The sequence below is a fragment of the Rutilus rutilus genome, assembly GCF_951802725.1.
Source record: "Rutilus rutilus genome assembly, chromosome: 7".
NCBI classification, from domain to species: domain Eukaryota; kingdom Metazoa; phylum Chordata; class Actinopteri; order Cypriniformes; family Leuciscidae; genus Rutilus; species Rutilus rutilus.
Genome location: NC_140221.1, coordinates 8,415,946 through 8,433,185, shown reverse-complemented (window position 1 = coordinate 8,433,185; position 17,240 = coordinate 8,415,946). Strand labels below are relative to the sequence as shown.

Here is a 17,240-nt window from a genome sequence, read left to right as displayed (position 1 = left end):
AACCAATGCACGGATCCAATATATTCATTCACGTGTTTTCTTTCTCAACTGTTTATGTTCACTTAAGACATGAACAACAGTGCTTAAGAGGATACTTGAAAACAGGCATTTTGACACATAAGTATGTGTATTTAACCTTTCAAGCCCAATTAGGCGGCAAAAATAACTCAGTTTGTTACTCATGCGCTCTCGCAGTGGCTTTATGTGCGCGCGTCTCTCAGACAGCGCCAGTATATAATGAAATAAGTTCTCTTTCGCTGCTTATTGTGCATCAACGGTTGAAAAAACTTGTTTTTAAACAGCAATGTTTAAAAACGCATGCAAATGATAAGCTTTCGCGACCGCGCAGCACAGCAATGTCATGTGAACGTAACCGCGATAGTGTCTTCTCAACATGTCAACAACACAAACTAAACTTCCAGGCTTTAGCTACAACTGCAGTGTTTGAGGATTAAAGTAGAGGAACAAACTTAAGTAGGTTTGTGCAGGAAGTAAGACTGGACTCGTTTTAGGCAGTTAATTTCTGAACCGGTTCTTTCTTTGGGAGACAACAACCGCATTTATTGTGCACTTTGATCTTAGACCTTTTACATTCACAAACAGCCATATATAACATTACATGAAAGGTAATATCCGAAAAATTTCACTAAAATGAAGATTGAATTGAGAAAATGATATTGTCGACAGCCCTAGTGTCCTATTATTTACCTATTATAGCTTATTCACGTTGTGTGCACGAAATAGACTCTGACACAGGCAAACCGTGCCATCGGAGAAGCATGAATTAAATGTCACTGTTTCTGTTAATGATTTCGGCCCTCCAAAACTTTTTCGGTTTCAAATTCGTTCTCAGTAACCAAAATTTTAGTGCATCACTACTATGAACTGTAACAAGTTCTTTATCCTAACTTGTTAAAGCATCTTTCAGCACAGTTGAGTCAGGATATCTTGTTTTCTCTTTCTCTTTTTCATCTCAGTCCCACCTCAGCCACAGTATCCACAGCTCTTTGCACTCTCTGGACGCAGACACCCCGGGCCGCCCGGATGGCTCTGACCCTTATAAAGACGGGCTTCGGAGGGTTCAGTCCACAGACAGTCTGGGTTCTTCAGGAGGGACCTTACAGCCTCACGGGCTGGGCGGATACAACAACAAGGCCAAATCCGCCAGCCAGCTGGACGAGTCAGACTTTGGTCCTCTAGTGGGGGCAGACTGTGTGGGCTTTGACAGCATGGACACCTCCTCCATATCATCCCTCCAGCCGGGACACTTTCTCCTCACCAAGGACCAGGAGAAGGCCATTAAGGCCATGACCCCAGAGCAGGAGGAGACCGCATCACTCCTGTCCAGCATCTCTCATATGGCCGATACGGCTTACCTGCCTCCGACTGGCTACCGAATGGTCAGCGAGAGCGAGTGGAATCTGCTGCAGCAAGAGGTCAGATAGTAAATGCTTTGAATTGCTGTTTTTGTTTATTTCTTCATATTCGATGACTGAGTTGTCTAGTTTGAACTCTGTGTTTTGTTTTCTGTACAGTAGCCTTGTTAGTGAAAATATGTTGTGATCTCAAAGAAGACTTAAGGTTGTTTGGAATAGCAAACAAAAACCATCTATATTGCTTGTAATATTTTTGAATTACACAGTATTTATACTGTGTGCAGTATATCAGTTCTTTTGAAATTATGTAGGACCTACTTTTATATGGCCATCAGAAACCTACACTCTTTTGAACCAGTTATTTTTAGTGAATCGGAAACAAAGCGCCCACAAATGACTCTTTTTGGCTGGTCCTTTTTGGTGAATCCGAAACAAAGCACAACCAGTATGTGGGTAGTTTAATTCACCAACAAATGACTGTTTTGAGCTGGTTATTTTTAGTGAATCATAAGTCCAACCCAACCAGTGTAGCTCTGCCCTGTCCAAAATACCCACACTTGCGGTCTTTGCACTTGACCACTTGTCTACTTGCATGACATATTTCCTGTAATTGGCCCAAGTGTTCAAGTAGGCGTGAAGATGTGTGTAGAAATTTTGATGACCCGATGGGACACACTTAGTGTTTACAGAGCTTTATTTTTATTTTCAATACTTTAAAGGAGAACTCGGTAACTCTAGCGAACTCTAGTCACTTCTTCGCTGATTTTCCCTTTTGTTGTCGCATGTTTTCCCCACGAGCTCCCCCTACAGCTGTGGTGGGCGTATATTTCACAACACAGTCGTAAAAAACTCACTTGCGGCGGCCTCCTCCCCCTCTCTACCGCTGCTCATGTGCGTTTGTTTTGATCAGAGCAAGCCAACTGTATCGTGTGGAGCTATGTCTGCCGAGGTGGGTAATCTGGTAATACATCATACATGCGTGTGTGTTTATGTCGAATTGCCGTAAAGCAATTTGTGTTTCGCGCTCGTTCTCGTTCTAGTTCTCGCTTCTCACGAGACTTCCAATTTCTATCTTGCCGGGACGGTAGTGCCCAAGTTGCAAGGTTGGTTTTCCGCCTGGGAACGCTGGGGGGAGCGGGGAAAGTCACCAATATCACCAGAACAGGTTGTTTAACCATCCAAATGATTTCTAGACAGTTTTATTAAGTTAAAAAAGTTACCAAGTTCTCCTTTTAATAAACTTCTAAATGTCTGTTCAGTAGTCACTATGTAACTTTTAAAATTGTGGTGCTTCTAATTAGGGTTGCAAAATTTCCAGAAATTTTGGAAACTTTTCAGGATTATTTGGAAACTTTCGGAAACTTTTCAGGATTATTTGGAAATTTTCAGTTTTTGATATTCACTTTTAGAAAGTTTCTGGAAATTTACCAGAAATATTCAGCCCCTTTGCAACCCTACTTCTAATTAAGCGATTAAAAAGCAGTTGCAAATGTTGTACAAATTGCACATAATTTAGTAGTAAATCATAAAGTGTTGCACATTTTATTGGTGCAAGGATGAGTAGGGTATATGTAATATCTAATTAATTTAACTTGCAGTGGAATGTTATCCTCAACATCTCGCGATTTCGGGGCACATGAGTCGCCGAACATAATGCATGATGGGATATGCTTAGCCTCAATAGTGTGGGTTTAGTGCGTATTAAGGGCACTGCACTTTGACATTTTTAAGACGCGGGGCAGTCTTGCGCACACACTTCCTGTCACGTGCACACGCTCTCAAGTGGAAAAGACTGCAAGTGTGGGTCTTTGGACAGGGCATTAATTTCATAAACATGAATTTTTTGAGCTGGTTATTTTTGGTGAATCAGAAACAAAGCACAATCAGTAGTATAGTTCAATTCAAATGACAAATGACTCTTGAGCTGGTTCTTGTACGTTGTTAAATTTCACAAGCTCAGAAGTTGTTTGAATCAGTGTGACGAAGATTTGTGAACTTTAGGTGATAAAGTGTGAGAGGATAAGCCGACACTGCTTGCTGAATTAAACATGCAGTGTAACAAGTTCACGTGACAATGTAGCATGCGATTTGTTTTTAATGGATCAGCAAATATGCCAACCTTTCATAACACATTTTATGTTTGTTTTTGGTGTGGTTTCACCTCAGTTGAAGAACGCTGGAAGGAAGTTGGGGCGTCGATGTGATATGTGCTCTAATTATGAGAAACAGCTGCAGGTCATACAGGGACAAGAGGCTGAGACAAGAGAACAGGTTTGACTTTGTGTGCCATTTAAAATGACGTACAAGACCCCTACTGTAATCATTCAAAAGGATTATCTGTAGTAAATATTACACAGTAAACTTCCTCTGCCCTCAGGTTAAAAAGCTTCAGGTCATGTTGCGGCAGGCGAACGATCAGCTGGAACGGACGATGAATGAGAGGCAGGAGTTAGAGGACTCTATCAAACAGGCCAATGAGGAAACTACTGCCAAGGTAAAGCTGATCTCTGTGATGGATTTAGTGAAGCACAAACCCATTGACAGGGCATGTACTAATTGGACCATCATATACAGTGAGGAAGCTGCTGTAATGTTACATCTTTAATATGGTTCCTCACATCAAAAAGATCAAAATAACAGCATTTATTCATTAAAGAATCCTGAAAAAAGTGTGTCGCGATTGACGACAACAAATATTAAGCAATACAAATGTTTCAAACATGAAGATTTAGTAAGAAATATTTGTTGAGCAGCAAATCAGCATATTCGAATGATTTCTGAAGGATCATGTGACCCTGAAGACTGGAGTAATGATGCTGAAAATTCAGCTTTGCCATCACAGGAATAAATTACATTTAAAAAACTTTTATTTAAAAATGTATTTGTGTTCAAATGAATGCAGCCTTGGTGAGCATAAGATTATATTTTTTTAACACTAGTGTACTAAGGCAATATTGCTTTGCTGACTACTGTTTTAAACAAAGCCAGTGTTTAAATGGGAAGAATGCACAGACTGCTCTAAATGTTACTGTTCTTCCAAGTCAAACGACTTCAGTAATTTTCATTTGTCTGGCTCACAGATCTTAGAGTTGAAGCAGAAGGTTCAGGAGTCTGAGTCTCTCGTAAACGCTCTCCAACAGGCCTTCAGCCAGGCCAAGAGGAACACCCAGGAACAGATGGTATGACCAAATACACTCACTTACACACTACACAAAAACATTCACTCGCTTTGCTTGAGGACTTTAGAGAGCATATGTTTAGTTTTTTCCATAGGAACCCATCTAATGTAGAACCTCTCGGTATAGATCTAGACCTATTTTCAATGTCTTCATGTACTAATGCTCTAAAGTGTCTTTTGGCATTCACTATCGACTGCAATATGTTCATGGTCTCTGCGCTTGCTTGAGGCACATCTGGTTGAAATCTGAAGTTGCACTATTAAAGTGATAAACTTTATTCTGGTGTGACATGATCCCCGAATAAATCGCCCTGGAAAGGGATCTGTCGGTTATTTATTACCTGAGGAATGCGTGGTGAATCTCTCAGGGTCACATTGATATTTTCATTGGCAGTTTTCTTTGAAAATCCTCTTTTATAATGGATCGTTTTCCACTTTAAATGGATATATGCTTTAGAAAACATTTGTGGCTTGCAGTGGGTTTTGTAGGTTAAGTGGTGTGTGTGTGTATCCAGGCTGTGCTGCTACAGTCCAGGGAGCAGGTGACTGAAGAGCTGAACAGACTGCAGAAAGATAATGAGAGTCTTCAGGGTAAACACAGACTTCACATGACGCTGCAGCAGCAAGAGGACTTTCACATGCCGACCACAGTACAGGTACTACAGCACGTGTGAGAGTTGCCAACGTTAAGGATTTAAGGTTGGGCCAGTGGTTAAAATTTGTACCTGCCCTGCCTATATTTTCACTAGCCCCACCACACAAAATAAATCAATTCATTAAAATAGTTATTGTTTTCATTGCGTTTGACCCATGCAAACTTAATAAATAAGGTTATGACACCACATTTCAGATGCTAGTGAAATTTCACTGATTTCAATTTTGATACCACAGCAAAAACTAGCCTATATTAAATTAAGTTATTATTAAGGACTATTAAGATTATTAAGTAAACAGTCATTAAAAAAATAAGAACAAATAATCAAATTATAAGCAATAACACAAATAAATACAATAGAACAAATTTTCAAATGAAATAAACTATTTTTCAGGTTGGTCTAACAGGTTTTCAAGTAATCAAACGTAAAATAACACTGAATATTCTTCACTGACTGTATAAATTAAATATAGAACAATCCTTAAAAGTTACAAAAATTATTTAAAATGTAAAATTATTTATCTTTAACTTTTGTTGTTTGATTAACATTAATGACACAGACTGCAGCAGTATATTAGACTGCTGTCACTTTAAGACAGACTGCACGAATCCAATATACTGTTAAACACTAGTTTTATTTCTCAACTGTTTACTTTCACTTAAGGCATAACCGACTATGTTTACTAGGATACGCGCCAAGTTGGGCATTTTGGCAGTTTTGTGTGAATATGTCCGTTCAAGTGCAAGAAGACATAGACAACACACGAATGCTGAATTGAGTTCTATTTTTGAGACGTAGCTTTCAGGGCACACGCTTCAGATGTGCGCACAAATCCTCTTACAGTGCACGAGTACCGAACTGAGTTCTTTCTTGTCAAGGCTTAAAAACACATGTAAATGATTCACTTTCATGACTGCTGCACTGGCCCGATACACATCTTCATTTTTGTGCAGAGGTGTCAAAAGTATTCACATTCATTACTCAGGTAGAAGAATAGATACTAGGGTTTAAAAAGACTTCTGTAGAAGTTGAAGTATCAACTCAAGCTTTTTACTCAAGAAAAAGTATAAAAGTACTTGTTTCAAACCTACTTAAAGTATAAAAGTAAAAGTAATGTAAGGAAAAAAATGCAATTAACTAAACTCTCTCTCTCTCTCTCTCTCTCTCTCTCTCTCTCTCTCTCTCTCTCTCTCTCTCTCTCTCTCTCTCTCTCTCTCTCTCTCTCTCTCTCTCTCTCTCAATATTTGATGCGATTTGCCCCGATTTCTCCCTCGCTTACCGCATCTAGGTTTCCTTTGGAGGAGTTTTGGCGCTTCGCACAACCAAATGTGACTACAGCCTCTCACAAGTTAGAAAGAAAACACAACGCCAATCAGTTTAGCGATGTGTATTCAGGAGGCGGGACTCAGATCTAAACCGTTTGTGTAATTGGCCAATTTCTTTTTTTAACGACGACAAGCCGGAATGAAAACAAGCCGAAATTAAATAGGAGTAACGAGGCTATTTTTAAAATGTAAGGAGTGGAAAGTACAGATAATTGCGTGAAAATGTAAGGAGTAGAAGTAAAAAGTCGTCTGAAAAATAATTACTCCAGTAAAGTATAGATACCCCAAATTTCTACTCAAGTAAGGTAACGAAGTATTTGTACTTTGTTACTTGACACCTCTGTTTTTGTGACGTGCTCAAGCAGTAAGCGCGCTCTTCACACAAACACAGATATGCAGCACACAATGTGTGAATTCGCCACTTCCTGTGGATTTTTTTTTTATGTGGATGCGACTAACGACTAATAAAATTTTGGTCGACCAAGCCTCTTCTAGTTGACTTTTAGCGGGCAGCCCTAATAATATCTTAAATGAAAAATAGAGAAAAGAATAATACAACCTTAAATGATGGGAAAATCTTAGAAAGTTGTGTAAAAATGTTGTTTTGTCAGTGCCAACTATTTTTTAAATAAGACTCAAATGCTTATCCAGTAAACAACATTATAGAGTCTTTTTTTAATGTAATTTTTCCACACAGGAACTTCAGAAGCTGGTGTTGCAGTACAGGGAGGACATTGTTTCTGCAAGCACAGCGACGGAGCATTTGGAGGAGAAGCTGAAGGCTGAAATTCTGTTCCTGAAGGAGCAGATTCAGGCAGAGCAGTGCCTGAAAGAAAACCTAGAGGACACACTACAGCTGGAGATAGAGGGCTGTAAAGAAGAGATCGGTGAGTGGAGTTGAGTTGTGTAGTCATAGAAATCTTACGTCTGGGTGCTATAATTGTGTATATGAGCAAAAGTATTGGGAAATCAAGTGTTTCAATTGGACCAAAAATGGGTCGTTCTGAAGAGCTCAATGGATTCAGATCTTAGTGCCTCAGCATACCAAAGCCGCTTTCCGACCAGAGGAACCTTTTCACAGTTCCTAGAGCTATTGACTAAAGTACCCGGATGTGCCTGCGGTGCGAACACGCCGACTAGGAACGATTTTAGTTCTAGGAACTCCATTTGTAGGAACTAATTTAGGTCCTACTTCAGAGTAGGGTCTAAACCAGTACTATCGGAACTACCCGTGACGTTAGTGTACGCTGATTGACCGAACGCACGCGGAACACCAGCACCCGCCATTTTTAAAACAGCTAGAATGTAAACACACAGAATATAGCCTATATATTTACTCCAGAAACTATCTATACAAACATGGAAAACAGTGATAGATGGGTCTCTAAACCTTTATGCTGAAGAGAAAATCCAACGCAACTTTGAGGGGACCAAGCCAAACATGATTATGTTTATCTGCCCAGCTAGCAACACTGGACATCAACCACACGGCATAACGTTAGGCTAATAACCTTTTTTCATATACTGTCTACTTTCTATAACAGTTCTATCTAATAAGATATTAAACAGTACTGTTAGACAGATCGCTAACTAATAAACACAGAGAATGCGAGCATTGTTTGCTCTGGCGTTCTCAGCGCCGCCAAAATAAAGGTCTGTCGCGCCGTCAAAATAAAAGTCACCGTGCCTGCGTCACTCCCTTACCCCTCCTACCAGTTCCTATGGCCACTTGGCCAGTGCGAATGCAAACAGCAAAACTGAGTTTGGGGGAGAGTAGTTCTTAGAACTGTTTAAAAGTGGACAGTTCCTAGAACTAAGTTCCTGTAACTACTTGGTCGGAAAGCGGCTCAAGACAATGCTATGCTTCCAACTTTGTGGAAATAGTTTGGGGAAGGAGCTTTTCTATTTCTACATGATTGTTCCCCAGTGCACAAAACAAGGTCCATAAAGACATGGATGGGTGAGTTTGGTGTGGAGGAAGTTGACTGTGTGTGTGTGTGTGTGTGTGTGTGTGTGTGTGTGTGTGTGTGTGTGCGCGCGTGTATAGTTGTGTACTTTACAATACATAAGTACATTATGAAATGTACAACTACCGTGATATCAAATAACTTAGAACAACAAAATTGTTCATTGCGCCCACCCTTAACTTGAATGATTAACCAGCACTGAAGGCTTACACTGGCTTACATTGAGACTTTGAAATGTGAGGCTCTTAGCGGTTTGGAAAAATCGTACTAAATCCAAATTCTCTTTTTAAAGGAAATGACTCCTTCATCCTTTTGTTTAGCTTCCAATAACTGATTAAAATCATTGAAGAGTTGTGAAACTCCATTTATCTACTTATTTACCTCTCATGTTTTGCATTTCAATACTGTCTTTTTCTCCTCCACTTCTCCCTGCATTGGTGACTTGTGTTCAGACATCCTGGAAGGTATGAATCTTTGCCTGACAACTGTGTGTTTGTCTAGGTCCTGTCTGTCTATAGTGGAACCACCGATGCCATCCTAACACACACCCCTAAACCCATCAGCACTGTGTGTGTGTGTGCTCAGTCACATCCTTATCACTTCATACTAGTTAATTTAGCTGTGTAGTGTACTGTACTAACACAGATATAACTTCATGTGACCTTGGGGTAGTCTCTGCATTTGGAAGAGAAATTAAACTTGAATGTGGTCGTGCTCCTACAAATGTGCGTAACTTGATAGAAATGCATCGCCTAACACTTCTATGTGTGTTTGAAATGTTATCTGCATACTCATGTCAATTTCTCTGCTGTGGAAGCTACTCTGAAACTCTTGTCAAGTTGCTTAGGATATAAAGCAGTTTATTTATGGTCAAGTCAGACAAGTAAGTAATCGAGTCAGGTTAAGGGTGAAGTCGACATGAAGCATGCAGTATCGGCAACATACAGTACCATTCAAAAGTTTGAGATTGGTAGGATTTTTTTTTTTTAAATGAATAAATACAGTAGAAACAGTAATATTGTGAAATATTATTACAATTTAAAATAACCGTTTTATATTTTTATGTATTTTAAACTGTCACTTATTCCTGTGATGGCAAAGTGAATCTTCAGTGTCACTTGATCTTTCAGAAATCACTCTAATGTGCTGATTTGCTGCGCAAGAAACATTTCTTAATACTATTAATGTTGAAAACAGTTGCTTAATATTTTGTGGACACTGATATTTTTTTCAGGATTCATTGGAAGTTCAAAAGAACAGCATTTATTTTTTTCAAATAAATGCTGTTCTTTTGAACTTCCAATGAATGACTTTTATTTTTTTTAATTTTTTTTTACTAACCCCAAACTTTTGAATTTTCCATAATGTGACACATTTCCAAGTGAAACAGGTTATGGTGGGATGTAAATTTATCCATCAGAACAAGATCATTTGGTGATGTACTGTAACCCCCCCCCCCTTGGATATTTAAATTAGGGTTATAATTTACACTAAATACAACTTGAAAAAAACACTCTAATTTATATACAGTAGGCATGTGACCATATACAATTTTCATGTAATAATAATAATTGATGAAGGTTTTATCACGGTATTGAATTAAAGGCAGGGTAGGCAGGATTTTTCTAAAAAACTTTTTCCCAAATTTGTTTAAACTGTCTTTATATACCAATACATAATTAAAATGTAAGTACTCTGAAAAAGAGAGTATAAAAATCGAGTGTCTGTAGTCCTCTCAGGGCTGCAATAAACACAGCTACTTATTTCCATTCGGAACGAATGAAATGATTGGCTGGGCGACTGTCACTCTCCCTCGCTACCATGGCTACCACCCCTGCTGCTACAGGAGCTGCCCACATGCGCGCACCCGTTTGACTCGAGGAGGGGAAGAGGCACGGCAGCTAGGAAGATTCACAATTATGGCAGAGAAAGAGCAGTCAAAATTCCCAGTACCTGCATATACAGTCAGCGAAGGCAAAAAAGGCAAAAAAAGGAACTAGTAAGGAAGAAAGGTAGGCTACTTGTCACCGGAGTGTAACGTTAGTCCTCATCAGAGCCAACAGTGCTTTCATCGTGGAGGCTCTTACATGCAAAACACCGTATATGTTATGAATCTTACACGAAATTCAGCTTCATCACAGTGTAACTGATGGTAATGGGAAAACGTGTATCAATGCAACCTGTTTTTAGCTTTGCCTTATGTTACTAGCTCGTTACCGAATCAAACTCAATATATTTTAAACTTTACCAGTATTGATATGCTAGCTTGATAGTGAGTACTAACAGCCATGTTAGTTGTTTATATTCATAATGATAAAGTTAGGTATTTTATTACATGTGATTCTGACATGATGTCACTACATGCACTGCGCTCCTCTCAGCTCGGCGCTGGCAAACACGTCCTCCAGCTGAGCGGTCGGCATCGCGCGTTCATGTGTTTTGGGGGCGTGGCTTTGGAAGGAGCCCAGAAGGGAGGGGGTGGAAGCGAATGGAATAAGTAGCTGTGTTTATTGCAGCCCTGAGAGGACTACAGACACTCGATTTTTATACTATCTTTTTCAGAGTACTTAAATTTTAATTATGTATTGGTATATAAAGACAGTTTAAACAAATTTGGGAAAGTTTTTTAGAAAAATCCTGCCTACCCTGCCTTTAAGTTACTAGTAACTAATAAATTAACTAATGTTAACGTCAGAATATTTTCAAACAATATCTAGGCTAGGATATGTTTTAGTCCAGATTAAAATGTAAAAATGTTTAAGTTCGAAAATAAATAGCCTTTAAGTATTCAAGTAAAAATTAAGTAATGAACACCATTGCAAATACAAACATCTGAATGAGTGTTTGAAACATTACTGTTCAGAAACAGAAAGTAGCACAGCTGCTTTGTTTACGGGGGTTACCGGGGTAACGGCTGCGTTTCTGCTGTTCCATCGGCGCCATCTACTGTCAGAGAGTGAATGTGCATTTTCATTCAGCACATCTCCTTCACTCGTCCCACCATGCTTCTCATCCGTGTTGTTGTTTACATTGACGCAGCAAGCAGCAAAACAATCGAAATAATTCATAATAAGAAATTGTACACAGTGTTTTACAGTGCCCACAAGAACAATATTGTGCATGTTCATTATCGTGATATATCGCATTACCGTATATCGGCACATGTCTACTATACAGTATTTAAGTAAAAGACATGGTAATGAATGACAGTATTTTACTAAATATTTGTCTAGAAGAAAATGCAGTGCAGCAACTTCCTATGCAAAGATGTAGTGATTTCTTTAAAAAAAATTTCATTACAAGTTAAATTCAACAGAACTTAAGAGAGTGAGGACATTTGTTACCTCAACTAGCTCAGCTGTGTTGTAGTGCTTTGTTACTTGTTAAAGTACTTGGAAATGCTACATTGTGTTGAAACAGTATCAGCTGTTTTTGCTACTGAAAAATGTTGTATTGGCACTGTTCATTGACAAGCTTATACTGCTCGTGACAGTGCAGAATACAGTACGCCATGCTTGAGATGTAGTATATGTAATAGTTTAAGAGTCATGCTTAATTCATTGTCAGGTCACAGTTATTCAGTTTTCATTCTGGCTCAGGCAGCGCTAACACACGGATCTTTGAGCAAATACTTCCTCTTGTTACTGAGGAGAACGCTCGCCTTGTCATAGGAGAACTGGCCATGCTTTGACTACATGTGTCTGACTAATACAAAACACAGCAACGGCATGTGACACTGTTTCTTTTCTGTTATTGTCTTTCTTCCATCCTATAGCATCTTTTTCCAGCTTGAAAACGGAACTGGAACGAGTAAAGAGTGAGAAGGAACAGGTAGGGCAGAAGTTCAAGGCATACTAATGATTTTTAGTCTTCGGGCTTAAATGTCACAAAACCGGTTACGAACATGACATGTCTGAGATATAATTGATCCCAAAATCAAAAGGGAAAATTTAAGTAACAATAAATAGTTTTGATAAATGAAATAATTGATATTATTTAAACTCTGTGGTATTTATGCATAATATTAGCATTTTTCTAACAATATTATAATATGAGCTTTTTCATGTAGTTTTTATTTTTATTTTTTATACATTTTTATTAAACCAAAAAGTAATAAGAATGGGATTTTGTTGTTGTTTTTCTTTATTTGCATAATATTAAACAGAATTGGGAGCCAGTTTTATTTTAGTTTTATTAATATTTTGACTTGGCTTTAGTTTTTTTTTTGTTTGTTTTTTGGCGCATTATATTAACCAGAATTGGGGGCCAATTTTATTTTTAGTATTATTAATATTTTTAATTGGCTTTCATTTTTTATATATATATAATTATTATTATTTTATTTATTTTTTTAGATACATTTTTAGTAATTTTGTGTGCTTTTTGTCATTTTATTAGTTAAAAAAACAATTCATTTTTATTTTTAGTTAGTTTTAATTTTTTATTTATTTCCAGTTTTATTTATTTTGGTAACACTTTACAGTAAGGTCTAATTTCTTACCATGAACTAACAATTAGCAATAGATTTGTTACAGTATTTATTAATCTTTGTTAATGTTAGTTAAAAATAAAGTTGTTCTTTGTTTGTTCATTTTGGTTCACAGTGCACCAACTAACAAATACAACTTTTAAACATGACCTAAACAAGTTTTAGTAATTAACTTTTGGACTGAAGCAGATCGAGTGTTTGTTGTGTTGCTTCTGTACTTGTTGACTGACTGTTGATCTTTACAACAGCTGGAGAGCAGCTTGGCAGAGAAGAGACAGATGCTGGAGAACGTCCAGGGCCTGAAGAACGGTCTGGAGGAACAGTTGAAAGATGCCCTCGGCAGCAAGGTGTGAAATCTTATATGACCACTGCGCTCTGCCAGAGTTTTGAGTTATGTTTCTCATAAAAACTCATTGCAAAGTTCATAGTCTACTCAGCGCTTCCTGTGCATGTGATGAATCAGCCCATCAGATTAGCAGGATTCTCAGGAAGTCCATGCAAACAACAGTATTTGCATCAAACAAAGTAACAACAGGATGTGCATCAAACGAAAGATTTGAATGTTTGTATTAATTAATATAAGCATGAATTATAAAGTAAACTGAAAGTCAAAATGTGTGTGTTGTAGAGTGCTTTGGAGACTCAGGCGTTTGAAGAGAAAGACAAGGCACAGAGACTTCAGACGGAGCTGGACGTCAGCGAGCAGGTCCAGAGAGATTTCGTCAAGCTGTCCCAGACCCTTCAGGTGAACACACTTCACTAGTAGAACACGGAGTGCTAGAAGCACAACACTGTTTCTACACAGCAGGTTAAGACACTGGTTAAGTAACATATTTTCTGCTCCTAGCGAGTTAATCACATGACTTGAGGCAAAAAATGGATGCATATCTTTCAGTAAATGTTTCCTTTCCTTCGTACGTTGTCTTAATAAATAATACAAAATAAAAACACCTCAGGTGTGTGTTTTAAAGAGGCCATATTATGCTCTTTTACGAAGTCTTGATTTTGTTTTTAGGGTCTACTAGAATAGGTTTTCATGCTCAAAAAACACCTTTGCACATTTTACATTGTTGCCGCACCTCTCTTCCCAGTTTGTCAGTAACGCTCTGGGCTGCGTTTCCCAAAAGCATTGTGAGACCATTGCCACCAATGTTCACTACGATCTACTTAGGCTTACAGTGCTTTTGCGAAACGCAGCCCTGTTTAGTTCCCGTCTCCATGAAGCCCCTCCTTCCGAAAAGCACAATGTGCTCTGATTGGTCTGCTGGACCGCTTTGAGCGTGTTTTGGGAATGTCACATACCATAACTCTGAGTTTCAACACTACTAGCGCAACTTCTGGAAGAAAACTCAAGACTACAATCGAGGTGTTTCAGGGAAACGGTGCGCACTGATATAGAGAATAACTCTGTACGTTTTCAAACCTTTTTCATGGCCAAATTGCAAAATTACACACTAAAGAAAGTTGAAAATGTAAAGTACAATAGTAAAGTATAAGTTGATATATAAGTTTAAAAAAAAGTCCTCTTTAGTGCAATTTTTGTCCATCATTTCCAGAATTTATTATGCAATATCCCAAAATGAGTATAAAACATTTTGTAGGATTCGGAATGGCAATATGATTTAGATTTCAAAGAGGAATTGATAAATACATTTTTAATAAATTGATAAATAGTTTTTATCTATTTATTTGTCCAATTCAAAAGTGGTTTATTAATGTATTATTTTGTTAGTTTTAGCTGGAATTTGAAACGGTTTTAATGTGTGTTAATTTGGAAATTTGAAACGTGATTAATGTAATTACACTACTGCTAAAAATTTGAAGTCAGTAAAATATTTGTAGAGTTTACTATTTTTATTCAGCAAGGAAGCATTCACTTGAACAAAAGTGACAAAGACATTTATAATGTTACAATTTTTTTTATTTCTAATTAATGCTGTTCTTTTTAACTTTCTATTTATCAAAGAATCCTAAAAACATTTTATCATGGTTTCCAAAAAAAAAAAAAATCAAGCAGCATAAGTGTTTTCAACATTGATAATAAGAAATGTTTCTTGAGCATCAAATCATCATATTAGAATGATTTCTGAAAGATCATGTGACACTGAAGACTGCAGTAATGATGCTGAAAATTCAACTTTGCATCACAGGGATAAATTACATTTTAAAATATATTAAAATAGAAAAGAGTTATTTGAAGCTGTAATAATATTTGAGTGTCACTGATTTTACTGTATTTCTGATAAAACAAATGCAGCCTCGATGAGCAGACGAGACCTTATCCAGCTAATAAAAACTTAACCGACCCAAACATTTTGACCTGTAGTGTACATTTTTATTTTTAAATTGGGAAAAAATGTATTAATAAAAGTGGATGGAAAGGCAGTTTGTGTAATTGAAAGCGCTGTAGTTACGCCACACACACACACGCAGCTGCAAATACAATGCTTTTGTTCCCCTGCAGGTGCAACTGGAGCGCATTCGGCAAGCGGACTCATTAGAGCGGATCCGTGCCATTCTCAACGACACCAACTTTACAGACATCAGCCAGCTTCCCGAGACATGATGTCACTTCCTCCTCGCGACCCCATCGTGCACATATAAACACGCTCCACCTGTACCTCAGATCTTCGGCCCGAAGAGCTTGCAGGTCTTGGAGAAACACTACTGATACCGACCTACTACTGCTATCTGTCCAGCTTGTACATGCGTTCTCAAGAGCACAGCAAGGTGTCTCGTAATGCCACGAGGAGCTCAGTTCAGGAAATGAGAACTAATGTGACCGTCCCGTTCCCAGACCCCTACCAAAGTTCCCGTCTTTCTCCCGACACCGCTCTACTCCTGAACTAGCACGCAGTGACCTATGAAGGAAACAGACGCTCCCGAAGTGTTTTGTACATACTTGTATACAGATTATGTGTATATTGCGTTAGTTAAGTTAATACACGAGACTTTGATTCCCGCCTCCTACGTTTTCTCCTCATCCACCAATCATTTCACCGGCTCTGTCGTATCGTTTATCCTAGGACATTCTCCATATTCCCTAAATCTTTTCTTCTACTTCCTAACAATTTGACAACCATTTCTTAACGCCACTGCGACTTTTTGTTGGAACGGACTGATGCTTTTGCTTATTTTTCTGTTTTCTTTCTTTCTGAAGGATATTGCAGTAAATTTACAGTTTACATTTGGTCTGGTTTTTGATATTTGCGTCAAGTACAAGGCAACAGCTCTGTTTTAGAAGGTGGTGGTTACCCATCATTCTGCTGTCTGTGTATTAATGAAAGCACACTATGCTAATGATTTACTGTCACGGGCTAAGTGGCGTCTTAAACACCGAATCCTGTGTTTTGTGTACCACATTACGCGGTACGATAATATGTGTGTGTGTCTTGCGTTTCATATAGAACCAAAGTTGATCATGTTGACCTTAAATATTCAAAGCAGCATATTCGGATGGTTTAAATCAAAATCAAAAGAACATGGAAAGGGCTAATGGTTTTAAGTCATTTTCTGGCTGCTGCTTTTTTTTTTAAATGGATATGAGACAATATAACTCAACTACAGGAAACAAGTGTGTATGATTTATGTCCAGTTAAATGGCAAAAAATTATTATTATTATTTACAAGACCAAAAGTGCCATGTGATTTTGGCATGTTTTTTTTTTGTTAATAATAATACAAATAATTAAATGGTAATAAATTGTATTTTAGTTCAGATTAGAGAGTTAGTTCACCCAAAAATGAATATTCTGTCATTAATTACTCTCCCTCATGTCGTTCCAAGTCTGTTATTCATTCATCTTCAGAACAAATGAAGATCTTTTTAATGAAATCTGACAAAGCACTCTCGCCGCTTCATAAAATTGAGGTTAAACCACTGGATTATTTTAAAGATGTCTTTACTACCTTTCTGGGGCTTGAAAGTGGTAGTTGTGTAGCTGTCAATGGAGTGACCGAAAGCTCTCAGATTTCATCAAAAATATCTTGTGTTCTGAAGATGAATGAAGGTCTTACGGGTTCGGAACGACATGAGGGAGAGTAATTAAAGACAGAATTTAGATTTTTTGGGTGAACTAACCCTTTAACAATGTCTGTTAATAATCATTGGTTGAAAACAAAAATTGGCTGACAATTGGACTGTCAATGTTGAACATTATGTCTGCTAATTTTGTCATTAAAAGAGAGACAGTTGTCAGAGATATTTGACAATGGAAAAACTAATTCAGTCCAAGTATTCCAGGTATTA

At 37.9% G+C, this 17,240-nt stretch overlaps 1 protein-coding gene across 1 annotated transcript in view; it reads left to right on the top strand.

Moving 5' to 3' along the window:
• rabep1 (rabaptin, RAB GTPase binding effector protein 1) overlaps nucleotides 1-16,205 on the top strand; it is a 29,838-nt gene extending 13,633 nt beyond the window's left edge. The window contains exons 9-18 of the mRNA XM_084413753.1: nucleotides 978-1,436; nucleotides 3,543-3,647; nucleotides 3,754-3,870; nucleotides 4,457-4,555; nucleotides 5,070-5,210; nucleotides 7,233-7,422; nucleotides 12,278-12,333; nucleotides 13,240-13,338; nucleotides 13,620-13,736; nucleotides 15,456-16,205. Of these exons, the coding sequence (XP_084269879.1) occupies nucleotides 978-1,436; nucleotides 3,543-3,647; nucleotides 3,754-3,870; nucleotides 4,457-4,555; nucleotides 5,070-5,210; nucleotides 7,233-7,422; nucleotides 12,278-12,333; nucleotides 13,240-13,338; nucleotides 13,620-13,736; nucleotides 15,456-15,557 (1,485 nt within the window). The 3' untranslated portion in view covers nucleotides 15,558-16,205. The remainder of the gene's footprint in view (nucleotides 1-977; nucleotides 1,437-3,542; nucleotides 3,648-3,753; nucleotides 3,871-4,456; nucleotides 4,556-5,069; nucleotides 5,211-7,232; nucleotides 7,423-12,277; nucleotides 12,334-13,239; nucleotides 13,339-13,619; nucleotides 13,737-15,455) is intronic.
• The last annotated feature ends 1,035 nt before the right edge of the window (nucleotides 16,206-17,240 follow it).